At 49.7% G+C, this 19,345-nt stretch overlaps 1 protein-coding gene across 1 annotated transcript; it reads left to right on the top strand.

Moving 5' to 3' along the window:
* Positions 1-1,588: 1,588 nt before the first annotated feature.
* TRIM47 (tripartite motif containing 47) lies at positions 1,589-18,527 on the top strand. The gene is made up of 6 exons (XM_077833277.1): positions 1,589-2,281; positions 6,452-6,547; positions 7,771-8,001; positions 9,327-9,522; positions 10,482-10,556; positions 12,803-18,527. Exons 1-6 carry the CDS (start codon positions 1,589-1,591, stop codon positions 13,426-13,428), a joined length of 1,917 nt encoding a protein of 638 aa, XP_077689403.1. The 3' UTR covers positions 13,429-18,527.
* The last annotated feature ends 818 nt before the right edge of the window (positions 18,528-19,345 follow it).

Genomic DNA, 19,345 nt, shown 5'->3' with positions numbered 1-19,345 from the left:
ACCGCCCCATAGCTCTGGCTCTCCACAGAGCCCCTGTCCAATTCCCTTCACCTGGGTGGCATCTGGAGCAGCCATGGAAGGGGGCACCCTTCCTGACACTGGCTGGCCATTTGCCTCCTGCCCTCTGCTGAGGCTGCACTGTCCCCTGTCACACCAGCTCTCATGCTCGGAAGAACATGAATAGCAGATGGCCATATTCAACACTGGCGGCTATTGGCTTCAATGGAGCAGCGCCCGCCTCTGCCAGCAGTGATTTTGGCCTGGGGCATGCAAGGCGCCAGGCCAGGGGGGCTGACTCAGAGACGGAGGGAAGGAATCTGTCTCACACTCCCAGCAGAAAAGGTTTGGGACGATATGAGAAGGAAAAGGCCTGTATCTCATTGCTCTGCTTGCTTCGAAGCCAACCAGGGGTGTGGTGTTTTCAGACCTTAAAAGCAAACACACAGAAAACTAACTGTCCAGCAGGAGATATTTATACAACTGACCTGATACTAGAGAAATAAAAATGGCCTGATATCAATGGCTGGCCTAGTCACTGGATTCCAGCACACAGAAATTCGAGAGACTGGCACTGTGTAACTACCCTGGGCTGGGATCCAATCTCACAAACTCTTACACACATGAGCAACTGGAGGCATGTGAGGAATCCCATGGGAGACTTGGTGCATTGCTCCCCGGCTGTAGGTAGGTTGATGCAGATTATGTTTAATGGGCTGAAAATGGTGGATTCTGAGCAAGCAGCAGTTGTGACCAGGTGTGTCCAAAACCCCATATGCAACCCCGAATCCTACTAGCACTGATGCCCAGGCCAAATCCTCCAGGTGCACATAGTCCCATTAACTCCAGAGGGACTGCTCATGCTGTGTGTTTGCAGGGGTGTGGCCTGTCTGAGTCACCATGACATTTGCTGCTATTATTTGTATTAAGGCAGCACCTAGGAGCCCAGTCATGGCTCACAGCCGCACTGTGCTAGGAGCTGTACATGCAGGGAACAGAAAGACAGCCTCTGTCCATGACAATAGGCCTGGAAAGCCAATGTGCCCCAGATTGCTCTGAAGCCCTCCTCTCTAGGGGAAGGAGAGTCGCTCTTCTTTGGTGATGGAGAGAAGGCTTGGTGGGGAGGAAACTTGCTCTGATTTTTTTTTTTTTAATTCTGACACTTAAACTGACCTTTTATTTAATCCCCGCCCCCCTGTTGTCAGTGAGTGCACTGGGGGGGGGGGAGATCCGTGCTGGAGGGGGGCTGTCCCATGATGTCACTTTCTCTTGAGAGATCCCTCCTGGAGGGGGTACCCCCATGTGACTCTCTGAGGGGATCTCCACTGCAGGGGGTACCCCCATACCACTGTTTTGGGGGATCCCTGCTCCAGGGGGTACCCCCATGTCTCCGTCTCGGGCGGATCCCCGCTGCAGGGACCTGCCCCCCACCTCCGTTTCTCTTGGGGATTCCGCGCCCCCCGCCCCCTGGAGCCGGCCCCAGGGCTGCCGCTCTGACACCAGTTCCTGTTGGGCGGAGCTGGCCGCCCTGCTCCCGGCTGCCGAGGCCCCCAGTTCCTCGCACTCGCAGGGAGCAGCCCGTCGGCGCGGCATGGAGGGCGGCTCGGCGGGCGGCGGCGGCGGCCTGCCCAGCCCGCAGGACTCCCCCTTCGGCTGCCCCATCTGCCTGGACGCCCTGAAGGACCCGGTCACCATCCCCTGCGGCCACAACTTCTGCCTGGGCTGCCTGGGAGCGCACAGGCACCGCCCGGGGCTCGGGGCGGGCGGCGGCCAGGGCGCCCCCCGCTGCCCGCTGTGCCAGGAGCCCTTCCCGGCCGACCTCCAGCTCCGCAAGAACCACACGCTGTGCGAGCTGCTCCAGCTCCGCCAGCCGCCGCCCGGCGCCCGCAGCCCCGTGGCCCCGCCGGCGCCCCCGGGGGAGGAGGCGGCCGCCGGCCCGCCGGAGCCCTGCGGCGCCCCCCAGCGGCAGGAGCCGGAGGAGGAGCGGGTGCTGTGCGACGTCTGCCCCGAGGGCGGGCGGGCCACGGCGGCCCAGTCCTGCCTGGTGTGCCTGGCCTCCTTCTGCCCGCCCCACCTGCAGCCCCACCTGCGGAGCCCGGCCTTCCAGGGCCACCGCCTGGTGCCCCCGCTGCGCCGCATCGAGGACAGCCTGTGCAAGCTGCACCTCCGGCCGCTGGAGAGCTTCTGCCGCACGGACCAGGCCTGCATCTGCCAGCTGTGCCAGGGCCAGGAGCACCGGAGCCACGAGGTGGTGGCGGTGGAGGTGGAGCGGGAGCACAAGGAGGTAAGGTGGGGGCACAGAAGGGGCTGCGGGGGGACCTTGCTACCTCTCTGAACAGCCCTCGCCACGCTGGGCGCCCAGACCCTTGTGGGGTTTGCTCCCTAGGGCCAGGACAGCAGGGAGAGTTGCGTTGAGGGGCATCAGGGCTGGGATAGCATGGGGCTGTCCTGTGGGTCAGGACTGAGGGGCATTGACAGGGCTGGGTGGGGGGAGCCCAGCACTGGGATAGCAGGGGGCTATGGGTCAGGACTGAGGGGCATCGGTCAAGCTGGGGGGAAGCGCAGGGGTGGGATTGCAGGGGGCTGTGAGTCTAGATTGAGGGGCATTGGCAGAGTGGTATCCCAGGACTGGAATATTAGTGATGCTGCAGGGCAGGATTAAAGGGCATCGGTAGGTCTGTATGCGGGGAGCCCAGGACTGAAATATCAGTTAAGTCATGGGTTGGGGAGGGGGTTGTCTGTTTTCCAAGCTGGGAACACAGTTTGGCCCCTTTCATGCATGTAGGACCAAACCTGTTAAAGCACAGTGCTATGACATAAGCACTGTACTGTGAAACTGTCTAACAGTCAAGGTAGGATTTTGCCAGTGGAGGGAGAGGGAAGGGGAAAAAGGTGTCAAAATCCCAGAACACTCTGTGCTTGTTAACTTGAAAACTGCTCTGTTCTCTGCAATTCCCTGGAGCTGCAGCCAGGCGGGGGGAAATCCGCATTGGAAAATCCACTGACAAGATGGTTTTAAGTAAAAATAATAGTTTAACTGGACTGCTACAAAGGGTTCCATCTGGGCTGCCAGATTACACACATGCAAGAGATCTGGTAATGTAACTGATTATGTGTGGGTTTGGGGAGGAGGCAGAAACAAAAGTTTGGGCATATACAGGTTCCTTTGGGAGGTACTGGGCCAAATCCATCCCTGGCCTCACTCCATCGCCTTCACTTGAGTTAAACCTGGGAGCAATTTGTCCACTTGCGTCTCTTTCCCACAGTATCTTAAATCAGGTCCTTTATTTCTTTTGGCTCCATTCCCAGACTCCAATCCTTGTCCATTCGTCTTTTGTGTTCTGTCGGCAGGCATTTTTCCATCACTCCCGTTCCCAGATGGGTTTGACTCATCGACCAAATTCTCACCCACAAGGTTTCCTTGAGCTGTCAGTTTCATTCTGGGTCATCTGCAGTAGTTGGGAGAAGTTCCCAAAGTGAGAGAGGAGGGGCAGCTTTGCCGGGTGTTGCCATGACCTGGTTAATGGCCACTGCCCTCTACTGGTTAGAATCAGAGTTGCTGAAGTGCCTGTGTTATGGCTCTTATACTGCTACCACTTCATGGGGATTCTCCTTCAGCTCAAGTGGCAGGGGACTGTGCTATTGGAGCGGATGGATCTGAGTCTGATTCCCGCTGGTGCTAGGAAGCTCTGAGTGGGCGTAGTTGTTAGAGGCAAACCTAGGCGATCACAGATCTGATATATTGTGGGGAGTACTGGGGTGGAATTAACACATGCTATTTCATCTGGTTCTTGAGGCCACCCTCCTGCTGCAGAGAAATCCTCTTGCCTTTTATTATTGAGTGCCATCGGTGTGATCTGCATGGTGGAGAACACAGAGGAAGGCAAGGATCTCCAAGGAGCTGCCAGCCTTAGGCAAACAATACTCTGCCCACCGGATCTAGCATGTTTAAGGCAGATCATATTGGAGGCACAATCTACTGGACAGTGTTGGCTCTTTCATATTAATGTAACTACTCACAGTGGTTTGACTTGAGGGATGGAAAAGGGGGTAATGCTAAGGATCATGCTTCACCACCCCCCATGCATCAGGAAGATTAGTCCAAGATGCTACCTGGCAATGGAGGAGGGTGGAGTCAGCTTCTGGGGGCAGAGGTATCAGGCAGCTGCATTAGGATCTGAAGTTGCCATAAACAGCCTGGATCGTGTCAATGTCAATTTCATTGACCCTCCCTGCTCCCTCCTGTGGGTTCTGCAGCTTCCCAGGTAAGATCTCTCCCTGCTCTGGTCTTCTTATGCTCTCAGCCACTGGCATGTGCCGTGCTGTTGGTGTGGTTTGGCGTGTGGTTGGCTTTTTCACTTCATCAAGCGACACCATATTGTGCCTTGCTCTCAATGCGCCTCTCTCAGGCCGATGTTTATCCAAACCCCGAGAACGTTGCTCATGTGCAGCTGTGGCTGCAGCCACGTACTGAGCCCCTCACAACCTTCACGAAGGGGAGAGTCTTCTTCTCAAAACTCAAACCTCAGACACCCAGGAAATGTGGAGTCAAGGGCCCGCCCCTCATACCCTTTACAGGTGCATTGGCCTGAGCACACAACGCACACTGCAACCATTAGAACACCAGGCAATGCAGAGTTAAGGTGATGCTTCCAACACACCCAGCACAGCTGCACATGTTCTAATGTGTGTTGTGGTGAAGCTGACCCTCTTGTAAGGGGCGCACAGGGGCCTTTACGCAGCATTTCCTGGTTATCCAACCTTTGACCTTCAGCAGCAGTCCTCTCCCCTTTGAAAGGACGCTGGGGAATGTCAAATCCCCACTCTGGAAGGGGATGGGGAGCTCACTACACTGCTGTGAGGCTGCAGCTGTTGCTCCGTGTTTAACAAAGTTTTTTGCATTTGAATTTCCATTGTTGTTAAAGTGGGAGGTAGCAAAGGATGGGGGTGTGGTCTAAGGGAGATGGGGCTGATTGGACGCTTGGAACAGAACGACTCCCCTGCCTGGGGAGTCCTAGCAGGTCTGTTGGGACCGTGCCACTGCCCTCTTGCTTTCTCCTACTCCTTCGACACCCACCTGCCCCTAACCCTCTTTCCCTCATATGCCACCATAGCCCTGCTCACCCTGGGGGGGCCATTAATAGGGGGCCCCATAAGAGTCCTAGATGTGCAGGACATGGGTCAGGTGCGGGGGAGGGAAGCAGGAAGAGATTGCTGTTGAGGGAGTCATCTCTGCCCTTCCATCCACACCTCCCCCTCCAGAAATTCCCCCTCTTCAGCTCCAGTAAATATCCTCATGCCCCTGGCTGCCAGTCCCAGTCTGACTCACCAGTTCAAGTGGGGGATCTGTGTAGTGGGGCCTGGTCGGGATGGGGCAGAGATGGTTCCCTGTCTCCCTAACTACAGTACCCCTTACCTCCTGCATGCCCCTTTCACTCTACCCATCCACAAAGCCTCCCTGACCCCCCCATCAGTGTCAATGAGCATGACACCCCATCCCTGCCTCCGCCAATAGGTATGCCCCTCCCCTCCCTGCCCCCTGTTGCAGGAGCTATTAAGACAATGAGCACAGGAGTTGAGTGGAACACCCTGCATGGTGAGTTTCCCGCCCTGCAAGGTGCTGACGCTGCACACGCTAGCTGTTCAGAGCATTGGTTAATAGGGGGCACGAAGGTGCGACTGGCGTAACGGGTGTCCATTGGGTCCGTGAAATGCCCCATCCAGTTGGGCGAGCCCCGGGAACTGCCATGCTTCGACTGGCTCGCTGTAGGGGTCGTTCCCACGCGTAGTGCTCAGCAGAGTGGCGCAGTGGAAGCTTGCAGTGTTGGAAGCCAATGGGGTTGACCTGCACAAGTTTGAATCCTGCTCGCAGCGAGCGGCTCATTTAAACAGGTTGGACAAACGCCTGCCAGGACTGGTGTAGGTTTACTTGGTCCTACCTCAGCGCATGGTGCTGACCTCACTGACCTCTCAAAGTCCCTTCCAGCCCCACAGTTCTGGGATTTTGTCCTTCTAGAAAAGAACCCCAAATTTCTCCTGGGCCGCTCGAGCCCCAAGGGAAGGCGGAGTCCATCGGTGTCTCCATCTCTGCTGCAATGTGAGGACGAAGGAAGGACTCAGCATTTGCAAACAGACTGCCTGCTTGATTTCTGGAATCCCCTGTTCGATTTGCCTGAAATTTGGTAGAAAATTTCTGCCTTGGCCTCAGAGGCATCCTCCTGATTTTCAGCTCAGTTGGTTTTTATTGGCAGACTTTAGAGGGGTGGCTGTGAAAAATAAGGGTTATCGGGGAAAAAGTGTTTGTAACCTTAGTGATGGAGCGAGTGCTGTGGCTCCCTGCAGGTGATGTGTATAAGCCGCACCCATTCGGAAGGCTCAGGTTCGGAATGCAGTCCCGGTATGGCAGCTAAACGCACCTTTCAGCAGGGCTGGTTTCATCCTTTTTGTTTTAAAGGCCCAGCGACCCAAGATCCTGAGCTGCGTGGAGAACCAGCTGGATGAGCTGGGAGTCACTGTCGCGCAGACCAGGAAGACCGTGGAGCTCATCAAAGTAAGATGATCTTGTTGTTATCTTGCCCAGGGCTTGAGCTGAGCTTGGAGCATTTTCTTCTCCCTTCCACCTCCCCTCTGAACTTTGTCCTCTAACAAATGCCCTGGAGAGCCCACCTAGAACTGAGAGCGACTTCGGAGAGACTTCTAGAGGCGGCTCTTCCCAGTTCGGGAGCGCTCAGGTGTTTTCGGAAAGCATGGTGGCCACCCAGCCTGCTGGCATCTGACTTCCCCCGGGGCCATCTGACCTGATACACGGCCCCCAATCTGGAATGTTGTCAGGATAGGAAATACTGCCTCTGTGGAAACCGTTTCTGGGACTGAGGTTGCTCCCCTGGAGGAACTCAGTCGCCATGGCAGCCACATACCTAAGCTTTTAGCAGGCTGATTATACTCCAGGGTTGCTTGTCTGTCACCCATTCACCTCTACCGTTCACCTCGCTTTCTGCTCCCATTTGGGGAGGTATTGTGCCTGTTCGATGCCTTGATCACATACCAGACTGTGGATTTGGCATTAACTGCATCTCTGCATGGGACAGCAAAGCACAGCCTGAGGGAAAGTGCTGAACTACCATTTCCTGTGGAGAGAGGTGGGGGAAGTGAAGGGAGAGGTGATCAAAGTGAAACAAGTTTCAGAGTAACAGCCGTGTTAGTCTGTATTCGCAAAAGGAAAAGGAGTACTTGTGGCACCTTAGAGACTAACCAATTGAGCTCATGCTCAAATAAATTGGTTAGTCTCTAAGGTGCCACAAGTCCTCCTTTTCCTAAAGTGAAACAAGTTGGACAAGTGCAGCCATGCTCCATGGAAATGCAAAGGGACACAGTGGAGTCTGTTGGGGTCTATTCCTGCCTCTGTTACTGCCCCCCAGCTGACCTTGGTTCACTTCACCTCTCTGTGCCCCCATTTCTCCCTGTGTAAAATGGGGGCAGTAACACCTGCCGACCTCAGAGGGGTGTGGCACAGGTCTTGTCTACACTGCTTGGCGTGCGTTTTGTGGCACCATGTCAGCTGCACTGTGCAAACCCTTAGTGTAAGCACAGTGCCCTAGTGCAAGTGGTGGTTTGCTCCGGTGCAGCTACATTGGTGCCAAAAACCCCAGTACAGGCAAGATCTTCGTGAACTGCCGCTGTTGGTAAAGAGCTTTGAGATCCTTCCGTGAACTGAGCTATAGAAAGGGGAAAGCTGATTACTAATAATGCAGATGCCCATCTTTGTGTGCATAGAGCGCCGCCCTGAAGGAGAAGGAAAATGTTAGCAGGCTCTTCAATGAAGCTTCCAGAGCTCTGGTGACCTTCCAGAAAGAGGTGACTGGCTTCATTGAGGATGGCGAGCGATCCATGCTGATTGAGGCTGAAGGGGATCTCCGGCAGAAGGAGGAGAGGCGTGCCAAGCTGGCTCAGTGCAGGCAGAACCTGGAGCGGGTTCCGAGCACGGATACCATTTACTTCCTACAGGTGCGCAGGGACTGGCCAGGAGCAGAGCAAGTGCTGGGGCAGGGTTAAAAGTCACAAATGACCTGAGGTACTGATCTCCGCTAGCCCTTCTTGGGGAGCTGGAATGTGACACTTCCAAGCCCCTCTCCCTCCAAACTGCAGTGCAGCTCTTGGCTACTCCATTGTTCAATCAGGATCTGACCCAAAGCCCACTGCAGACAACAGGCATTTTTCCATTGCCTTCAGGGGCCTTTGGGTCAGGCTGCTAGAGAGCAACTTGCCCACACTCATGGTTGCAAATGGAAGATAGACAAACACAGGGAGCAGAGGTTCACTGTCAGCAACGGGCGCTGGGAGTGGGTGGGAGCGGCAGGGTGCTGGGAGCGGCGGGGTGCTGGGAGTGCATGCTGACCTGCACCAAGTACATAGCTAGATACTTCCCAAATTATTGTTAACACTAAACCTTTGTTATAACGGAGGGCATGACTCTGTGAAGAACAAGGGCCCAGGAGCTGGCAAAGGTTAAACTATGCCAGCGATCCCTGCTGGTATATGACAGCGCATGTGTAACCCACACACCTCCTGGGTGTGGTGCTCTGTCCCATGTAGTGGCATCGAGACCACTTAGAGAATAATGAGTCTGCTCTACAGCCAGGTGGCTTTTAGCACATGCTGTAGAGGCTCATGCACTAAGCTCCAGAGGTCCCGGGTTTGATCCTGCCTGCTGACAATCAGGGTCTGTTGGTGTTACACATGCATAATAGAGGGTTCAGATCTGCAATGCAGCAGTGTGGGGACAAAGCCTGTAGACTTGTGCCTCCTAAGGCCATGCTAATCGGGTAGCAGGTGAACGGAAATAGGAGGTGAAGAGGGTGAATTGTTGGAAAAGGCCCAGTTCAAATGACGCCCTAGGCTCAGGCCCATAATTAAAGGTCACTACAGTGAGTTTGATATTGGGTTTTTGGGTTGCATGTGAACTAACTCGCCTCCTTTCATTCACTGGAAAATTAAAGGGGGGGAAATAATGGGCAATTTATTGTGGGCATGCACAAAGCAGCCCCTGGCATGGAGGCAATCTCTGCAGCGCGAGCGATCCTCAGCTGTGGAGCTGGGGCAATGGTCCTTGATGGGAGGAGATACTGTTGTACGTGATATTCTTGAGTCAGATTTGAAACTGACTAAGGGACACATGACCAGAGAAGTCGTTCCCTCCCTGTTGCATGTCTGTCTTCATGCTGGGTCCTGGGAACAATCACTGCACGAGTGTTTCGGGAAGGGGTGTGGTGGTGGAACAAGACGCATCCCAAGATTCTTTAAGTCTTTTGATCCCTGTGTCCTTGGCTCAGGAGTTCCAGGCGTTAAAAATGGCAGCTGAGGAAAAGAGTTCCCTGTGTCCAAGCTTCCAGAAGGAATTGAGCTTCACCAAGTCTAGCCAGGCTGTGTGTGCCATGAAGGAGCTGCTGGTGACTGCATGCAAGAACCAGTGGGACCAATTGCTGGGGAAGGGGTATGAAGAGTCTTGTTTCCATGGGATGCAAGAAGGTGTGTATTTAGCCACCATGCGCTAGCTCCTTGTTGTGTGGGCCAAGGTTTATATTGCTCCCCAGCATGCACAACTAGCACAACTTTTATAACTAGCACATAATGTGAGAAGCCAGCACCCTCAGGGCAGAACCGTGAAGAGCTCCCTACCCGTCCCCACAGCCTTGGAAACTGTACAGCATGGTTACGCTGCAACTGCATAATCAGCCTCTCAGTCAGCCTCTGCCATCTGGGCTCACACCTCGCTCTGGAGGTTTTATGAAGTTTCCACAACGACTAGAAAGTCAGAAGACAACAAACAGGCTTGGAGCTAGGTGTGGCTGGGTGGTTTGGGGAACTTCCCCCAAGAGGCTTCCTATGAAAGGGAGACTTGTCTCCTCTGAACACAGACCAACCACTTCGTTCCCGGACTCTCCGTCCTGCCGGGGTGAGGGGGGGAAGCCGAAGCTGCTGGTTGAGTTTCAGACAGACTCAGGCAGCTCCATTTTAGCTTTTAATGACTGGTTCAGCTCTCCGTTGTTTGTAATTCTCCTGGAGACCCATCAAAATCATTCCCTTCCCAGCCCCACCCGTCTCCTCCTGCGGAACACATGTGGCCATTGCCTGCCATTAAGCCCAGTCCAACAGGGATCTGGCTTGTGTTGTGTATACTGTGTTCTGGCCTCAGCCTAGGAAGACAGGGCTGGGTTGTTAGTGCCCCCTATTGGCTGGCTGGCAGTGCAGCAGCAGGACCATCTGTCATAGGACCCTGCATGAATGTTACAGAGTCCCAGGGATGTTCCTTTTTTGGTCTTTGTTTTATATTTTTAAATGCAGGAGTAGCACGATGCACCCTGAGCTGTGAGGCCCGGGGCTTTGCACCTCCCTCTGAGATTCACGCAGCATCCGTTCACGGGGGCTTTGTTGCCTTTGCTGTTTAAGTAGCTCGATGGTGACGCCTTTTATTCCTCTCCTGGCAGCAGTCGCTGAGCTCCAACCTTCGGACAAATCAAACAGTCCAGCCTGCTTGGAGACAAGAGACTATTTCCTGAAATGTAAGACCCTGACTTTTGCTTTGGCTTCTGTTGCTAAGGTCAGTTACTGGATTTCCCCTTTCTGCTCAAAGCACTGATGACATGTAAACTTTCTGTACTGGCAGCTGCGTTTGTATGTCTGCTCCCTGGCAGGGTCTGGTCCATGTTGTTGGGATAAATACCATACAGCTAATAAAGGGAGTCCATTTGCCTTCCAGCTAAAGTCTTAAAAACTCAGCCTATATGTAGCTCTGCCAAACCAGTTCGGGGAGACCTAGCCAAGACGCTGTTGCACTTAAAGCGCTTTCCACTTAATTCAGATACAGATGAATTTGATCTTCTGTTTAATTAGCTCGGAACCTCTGGAGTCAAATAATTTGTAATCAGAATAACACTAATTCCGTGCTATGTTTTGAATCAGTTTGATGGCTTCAGGCAGGTGGATAATTCGGTTGCTGAATAGATGAAGTTGTTAAAGCTGGACAAAATTCTGAATCAAAAGAGCCCAAGGAAGAGCCAGGCTAACCGAAGAGGGCTACAGTGAAAAGTTGCCTGATTCAGACACCGTGACTGACACTCAAAGCACTGTGCGGGGCTTGGCAAGCTGCCACACAAAGACCAGCTGCAGAACCAAAAGGGCTAGAAAGAGACTTGATCTGACAGTCTGTGCTCCAGCAGCGCATGGTGGAGCACTAGCTCGCAGAGGGGGGAGAGGGATTGAACTTGCATCCCTCCCAGTGAGCCATCTCTCGTCTTTACACTACTGTGGATCTCTGCTCTCTTCCCCCGGCTTTGTTTTCTGCTCCTCGTCTGTTCACGCAGACATGGTTTTACTCACAAATACAAGGGCGATTTTCTAGTGCTTGTCAACAGTCTTCTTGGAGGAGCTGCTGCACCAGTCTGCTGGTCCCTCTCTGCAGGGAAGACGGGCCTGTGCAGATATGGATCCAATCCATGAACGCCTCATCCGGCGGGAAATTCAAGGACCTCCCTGTTCCCCCTGACTCCTCTGCATCTCACTAGCAAGCTGGATCCCCTGGGCTTCGTGGATCTACACTCTGCCTTATTCCTGGGCGTGGGAGGGTGGCCTGTACTCTATCCCAACTGAACTCCTGTTTTGTAAACATCCAACAAGGCCCCAGGCCATAACCCTCCTTCTGACCAGACAGAAATCCTTTGGGATTAAATATTATCCTTCTGGGGCCAATTACTGCTGCTCCAGTATTCAGTGGTAGGAGGCCTATTGCTTCCATGTCCCCCCAGCCCCTTGCTGCCCTAGAGAACAAGACCAGCCATAAAAAATCTGTTGGTTCTTTCAAATTCAGTATCCATGGTGGGTACCTGCTCAGCTTCTCAGTGCAAGGGCATGTGGTCAATTTATTGGGGGTAGGGTTGAGTCTGTGCAGTTCTCTGCAGCATTTAGAAGCTCTTAATGGATAAATCTGCTGCATGGTAAATTCAGAATACTCCTCTTAACCTCTCTGCTAGACAGAGAGAGCTGGTCTTTCATGTTATTTCTGGCCCTGCTAATAATCTGCTGCCTTAGTCTGTGACTAATCACCCTAACACGCACCATCCGATCAGACACTGTATGTTAGCTGCAATCAGCAGGAATGCTTTTGCTTTCTATAGGCAGGGTTGAATTCCTAGAGGGGTGGGGGTGGCGGGAAGTTCTCGGGGCAGGGCTCTCTGCTCTGGAATTCTCCTAATGATCATCCAGCAGCCAGTAGGACACCGTACTAAGGGCATGTCTACGCTGCAAGGGAAGGTGTGATTGTAGAATGCATATGCATACCCGCACTAGCTTTACTCCAGCTAGTACAGGTAACAACAGAAGTGGAGATGCAGTGGCATGGGCTAGCAACCAGGCTGCCCAGCAGGCTCCTGCTCTATAGCTAGCCTGTGTTGAAGCCCATGCCATCACATCTACGCTACTATGGTTATCCGTGCTGGCTAGAGTAAAGCTAATGCGGGTATCCCCTTCCCGCATGCTACAGTCACACCTCTGCTTGCAGTGTAGACATACCCCAAGACGCATCTCTTTAGCTTTGCTGATTTGGGTCAATAGCTGGGTGGGTGTTTATTGTCATTTGGGCCAGGGGGTGGGAAATACCTCTGCCCGGATATTGGAGAGCGATAATACGGAAACAGACCTGGTAACGCTAGCCACTGAAACTCACCACTTGGGGCTAAAGGGGGATGGGATGCTCTGTGCTAAATTCTATTCTGATTCTTTCTCTTGCGTTTGCTTGTCCCCTCCTTCACAGTTGCCTTCATCATCGATTTGGACAGCGACACCGCGGACAAGTTCCTCCAGCTGTTTGGAACCAAAGGGGCCAAACGTGTATTGAACCCCATCGGCTACCCCGAGAGCCCAACCAGATTCATCAACTGTGAGCAGGTGCTGGGCGAGAACCTGATGAACCGAGGCAACTACTACTGGGAGGTGGAAATCATCGACGGCTGGGTGAGCATCGGCGTCATCGCCGAGGACTTCAACCCGCGGGAGTCCTACGACAGAGGCCGCCTGGGGAGGAACGAGAAATCCTGCTGCCTGCAGTGGAATGGACAGAACTACGTGGCCTGGTTTGGTGGCTTTGAATCTGTTATCCAACAGCCCTTCTTTCACACGATCGGGGTGTACCTGGAGTATTCGGAAAAGGCACTGACCTTCTATGGGGTCAGGGACTCCAAGATGACGTGTCTCCAACAGCTCAAGGTTGCCCGCTTCAAAAAAGGCCACTTTGACCCCTTCCAGAATAAGATCAACCACCAGTTCCCATTGCTGTTTGCATATAACCTCAAACCAGCCTTTTTCCTTGAAAGCGTAGATGCCCATATGCAGATTGGGCCGTTGAAGAAAGATTGTGTTTCAGTGTTAAAGCGGAGGTAACTTGCAGAGAAGACTCAGGAGTCTCTCTTGTAATTGTTTACCAGCACCATGGCTTATATAGTCTTCTCTCTGGAATAGCCCTGCCAACCCACTCTAGCCCTGTGCTGTTTGTAACCCAGGGGTTAACAAACAGAAGTCGCCCCTTAGTGAATAGAGACCTGGACTGGGACTCAGGAGACCTGGGTTCTGTTTCTGGCTCTGCCATTGTGTGACTGTGGGTAAGTCATGTCACCATTCTGTGCCTCAGTTTTCCCCTCTGTAAAATGGGAGTAAGTATATTAACCTGCTTTGTAAAGTGCTTTGAGATCTACTGAGGAAAAGCAATAGATAAGAGCTAGCTATTATTATTATCTTTAAAAAACGGGCATTTTATAATGGCCTATCCCTGCCAGCCCTCCGTTCCTAACCAAGAGGATATAATCTTAGTGACCACTCTGATCGTGTGATTCCACAGTTACTCTGCTCTGTGCCTTAGTCCACACTGTAAATGCGGGATGGTCGTTTAATATGTGTTAGCCCCCCTACGCCTTCAAAATCTGCTTTCTGGGCGAACGCCTCCTAGACAATGCTTTAAAAACAGCAGGTACAGCATGGGCTGCACAAATACAATGCTCTACACAGAACAGTGCATGCTTCCCCAGCACTGCACCACCAGCGTGCCTCAACCTTATTCTGGAGGGACCATATTTAAGAGTGAGAGTGCCCCCTCCTGCCCCCCCAAGCCATAAATGTGCTGCTCATAAAGACACCTCATGTCCCAAAGCAGGGAGGTGATAGACCAGCACCGATGAGATCACACCTAGAATGCTCAGCTGAGTCCAACACACCTCCACACCAGAAAGAGGGAGACCGGAATTCAGGGAGAACCAGCAAGAATAACTAAGGGTGTGGGAGGGCTGGGCTGGTTGAGAAAAGATTAAAAGAAGTCCTGGATTGGCTGCAGATTGACGATGGGGCATGACTCCGATGCACAAGGATGTAACCTCAGTTTAGTAAGAATTGTTAGGGGTGGTAAGGAGGGCTATAACTAGGAGAAAGGGATGAAATTAAGGATAATGAAAGCTGAATATCAGGGAAACTTCGTAATAGCGAGATCTTTTCTTTTGTGGAATAGTCTCCCAAGGGAAATGGTGGAAGGCCCCATCAGCTGAATTATTTAAAAGCGGTTTGGATAAAAGACTTAAAACTATACTGTGTAGAACAATCTCGCATTAGTCAGGAGATGGGGGAGGTGAACGAATGTTGTAGAACTTATCCCTCTCTAGCTTCTGAGAGAGGTTCATTCAATTCTTGGCTTCTTCAGTGGGACTGCCAACTCGTCTAGCCCCCATTGCGATGTCACCCGTCCACTAAAACTGGTCTGGGACCACCAAGCTCATTTTCACATAGTCCACCAAATAACCATCCAGATGGTAACAACTTTCAATATGGGATGGATTTGAACTGGTGACACAGAGATGAAATATCCCAAATCCCATTGCCAATCCCCTGAACAAAGTGATGTTATATGTAAAGGGAAACGAATGACGTCTGTGATGTTCATGCAAACCATCTATATATGCATCATGAACATCATCTTCTGCAGATGCTTTGAATGTTGGTCTGTTGCATTTGGGAAAGAAAAATATTCCTATGGGCATTATGAGGCCAGTCCTGAACGCCTTACTTAGGCTAAAGTCCAATTGACTTACACTGGAGCAGCTCTGGGCCCTCCATCTGCTTCCCAGTACTATAAAATATCCCAGCCAGTGGGATGAAATAGCTGCTAGTGAGAGACTCCAGCACCATTTACTGGCTGGAGATCCTGAAATAGCAGTAGTGGTATTTATGAAAATTCACTTTTAACAGATAGTTTCTTATCCAGGAACTATTATTTAGTTAATTAAGGCATCGCTGCAGGATTCCTTTTCTGTTATAATCACATCCCTACTTTCTTGGGAACTTTAGTAGCATTAAAATCCCAAACTCCTAAAAGACTCGAGTTAGTGCAGTTCCTTTTTAGTTATTAATATACCCCAGTGTAGTTTATAAAGGGTTTTAAATGATTAATAGATGTGATAAGTTGTTACAGATATAAATAGCGTGTGTTATAGAAGATGGTTATCAGCACCTTAGTAGAAGCTGTTCTAGGTGGTTGTAAGTCCTGGTTAAAAACAACCTACTGACCTGTTGGATTGTGACAATCTGTAACCTTTCATTAACTATATATTAAAACATCTGTTAATTATGTATTAACCATTTATAAATGTATCCTTAATATAAAGGATGGTGAAGAATCCCTTCTGAAAAAGGTAGAAAGGAAAAGAGAACTTTCAAGAGCACATTTCTCAAGCCACCTTCTCAAATATACCCTGGAGATATATAATAGCTGGAATGAATTACTGTCACATCTATGCACTGCAGTAACTTCATCTCCTACATGTCTCAGTGTTATATGCATTGCTATGAGTTCATTTTCTCTGATATTAGTTTATCACCTACCTCCTAGAGCTTGCATTATAAAAAAAAAAAAAAAAAAGAAATCTAGTGTACTGTATATATGTAGAGAGAAAGTAATTGGGTCAAATTCACCACAGATGTAACCCGCTTCCAGTAGGGATGAATTTGGCCCATCAACTGCTAAGATGGAGTTAAGGCTGTAAATACATAGAAATATATTCAAGGAAAAAACCTTAATAAAATGCTGTAATTAAAAAAGAAGTCCAAAGGCCAGGAAATTCACAGTTGAAATTACAGGTACATCTCCCAACATGGAGGCCTGATGAAATGCACCCACTCGCCTTCTGAAAATAGTCAAAGGCTCCAGTCCTCTGAAGGCCAACAGCTTCAGAAGACCTGGGTTCTGTTCCCAGAACTGCCAGAAGCCTGCTGGATGACATTGGGCAAGTTACTTCCCAGGTCTGTGCTGCAGCTTCCCCATCTGTAAAATGGGCATAATGATCCTTACCTCCTTTGTAAAATACTTTTGAGATCTACTGATGAAAAGTGCTAGATATAAATATATATTGATATATATATATATATATATATATATATATAAAAAAGAGCTAGGAATTATTATTATATGGTGATTTTTGAAATATTATGAGCTATTGAAAAAAAGATTAGCAAATTCTTCAAGAAGTGCAAACACCTTGGATGAAATCTTGACCCTGTTTAAGTGTATAGGAATTTTGCTATTGATTTCAATGGGGACAAGAGTTCACTTCTTATGTTTTTAACTCTTATTTCTGAAACACTGTGTCTTTTTTGTGTCTGACTTTGCATAAAATCTCTAATGTAGCATTAGACGATATTTGTGCCATTTCATGTGGATTGCTTTAGTTTTGGCGAAGCTGGAGGGTTGGAAATGGCTATATAAGCAAAAAGCTAGATTCAACCTTCACAACAGAGAAGCTATCCATAATGCAATGAGAGGGGAAAATAAGATATTAATCTCTGTACTTCTGCTTAATATGTGCAGTAAGGGCTCTAGGACACTTGCTTAAGTCTTTATCGGCTAATATAGCTCTCTCTCATGGGCCAAATTCTGACCATGCTACTCAAGCAAAGCTCCCATTAGCTTCAACAGGAGTTTTGCCTGACTGTGGGCTGCAGGAGTGGGCCCCTGGTTCCATCTGTGTATCAAAGAAGATGACTTAATTCCTTATTAGAATGAATGTGTCTTTGGCAGAGGGTCTGTTATGCAAAGGTGGGCATTCCCCATTTTCCCAGTTGCCCGTAGCAAAGGTGTATGTCACACGCCCTGTCTGTGGTACTCATTCAGGAGATTAATCAATTAGGGTGATCCTAAACTTTTGTCTTTCCCCTGTGTATCTGCATAACTTTTTTCCCATCCTGGGCTTCAGCGGTGAAGGCAGTGGCAGTACTCAGGAGGCAATGATGTCTAGCAGTTAGAGCAGGGCATTAGGAGTTGGGAGAATTGGATTCTGTTCCTCGTTCTTCCACTGACTTGCTATGTGACCCTGGGTGAATCACTTAACCATTCTGTGCCTCTTTTTCCCATTCTGTAAAATGGGGATACTAATACCTGGCTTTAAAAAGGGCTTTGAGAACCACTGTTGAAAGGTGCTATATAAAAGGGAAGCCTTATTATATTACCCTCCCCGTGGATGGAAGAAAATGCTGATGTAAGACTTCAGAACCACTCCATAAGCAGCCACTAGGGTAGTGCAGAATGCAATGCATGGCAGGAAGCTATTGACATGGGCCCTTCTCAGCCCTGTGATAAGCAGTTGCAACTTCCATTGTGGCTGGTATACCTGCTTACCTCCATGCCTGAACTTGGCCTATTCTTGGCAGGCCAAGAATTCTATGGCAGGTTGGAGAGGATGAGTTCCAAGGTCAACCATGAAACCAGTGCCCTGCCCAACAGTGAATAACGCTATCCACTAGGCCCCACAAATAATTGGTATGTCCATGAAATGAAACAGTAGGATTTTTACAGAGAACCTGCTATAAATGCTCTTCCACATTTGCCTGCAATAACTTGTGAAAGTAGCTTTAATAAAAGACAGCCGTTGAGCTGATTCATTTTATCACAGCTATACAATTTGCTGCATTTTAAGATGAATATCCCCTGCCTATTCTTTCAGTCCATTAGGAAGAAAGATAAACCCTCATGTTTCAGGGCACAAACCAAACTCTATCAGGGATAGGAAGAAAGTTCACCCTGTCGGCAGTTTATTCAATAACTTCCCTCTTCAAGATTCCTCTGGTGCATCTGATAGTATTTGGAGACAGGGTACTGGATTAGATGGACCACTGGCCTGATCCAGGATTAAAATCCCTATATTCCTAACACGCATGGGGTGTAAACTGGAATGATCAGGAAATTCACACTGAACCAGGCCTGGATCTATCCTCTGCTTTTCCAAAAGCAAAAGGATAAATCCAATAAGCGGCTGTTAAACAGCATTGTGCAATTCTGAGTGTCTGTTTTTTCTTGAGCAATTTTCACCTCACATAGCGATCTTCTTTTTATTTAGGATTTTTTTAGGTATACAATTACTGTATTAAAGTGTGTGAGGAAACTGTAACAATAATATAATGCTATTAAAAAATGTTAACTACCATTAAACAGTGTACAAACATCATAATGTACTGGATTGTCTTTCCTTACAAAACAAAACGACTGAATTATTTGGCCATCTTGTCATTGATTGTTCTGAGTTTTTTTAATGCTGGATAAGACAATGGAGATTTGTTTCCAAGTGATGAATGGTTATCAGTAATCATCTTGCAGCAATAGGGACTGACCTCCATTTTATCCATAGTGCAAATAGGAGCTTTCTCAGCCTGCTCCACCAGTAATCTGAATTCTGACCCAGGCACCAATTAGGAATCAGAAATAGCTCTGTCTCCATTTTATCTCAGCCCTGCGCTGCTCTCTGGTAGATTCTACCAACTACACCAAATATCACTGGTGGATTTGCAATGTGATGTACAAACAGTTCTCACTTATGGGATCATAAACTGGATGTGAGCCCAGAAAAAATGAGTGTTTTTGCCATTACTGAGCCAGCTAGAAAATTTCCTTAGAAAAAAACATGGCGTGAACCACAACAAAATACATTGGTTCAAAAATAACTTGTAACTCAGATCGTGCCAAAGCGCTTTACAAACCTAAACGCTTACCCGCGAAGTGCAGCTGCTCAGCAGGGCACAAGCAACACCACAAATCATTTTAAGCAAGGAGGAGTGCTGTGTCCAAGTGAACCATTTCTTGCCAGTTCAAGAGAGCTCCAAATCTGGTCAGAAGCAAATGTTAGCAGAAGATATTTATGTTTCCAAACACTCTTAAGAACTGTCCCCAGAAAGATGAGAATAAATCTTTGGATTATCCCTACTACTATAATATAGAAAAATATAGACCCAATGGGGTTTAATAGAAAAGAGAAAATCTGAACTGCCTTTT

Source organism: Eretmochelys imbricata, chromosome 14, assembly GCF_965152235.1.
Source record: "Eretmochelys imbricata isolate rEreImb1 chromosome 14, rEreImb1.hap1, whole genome shotgun sequence".
Classification (NCBI taxonomy): Eukaryota; Metazoa; Chordata; order Testudines; family Cheloniidae; genus Eretmochelys; species Eretmochelys imbricata.
Note: the sequence above shows the minus strand (reverse complement) of the source record. Positions and strands in the feature narration are given on the sequence as shown.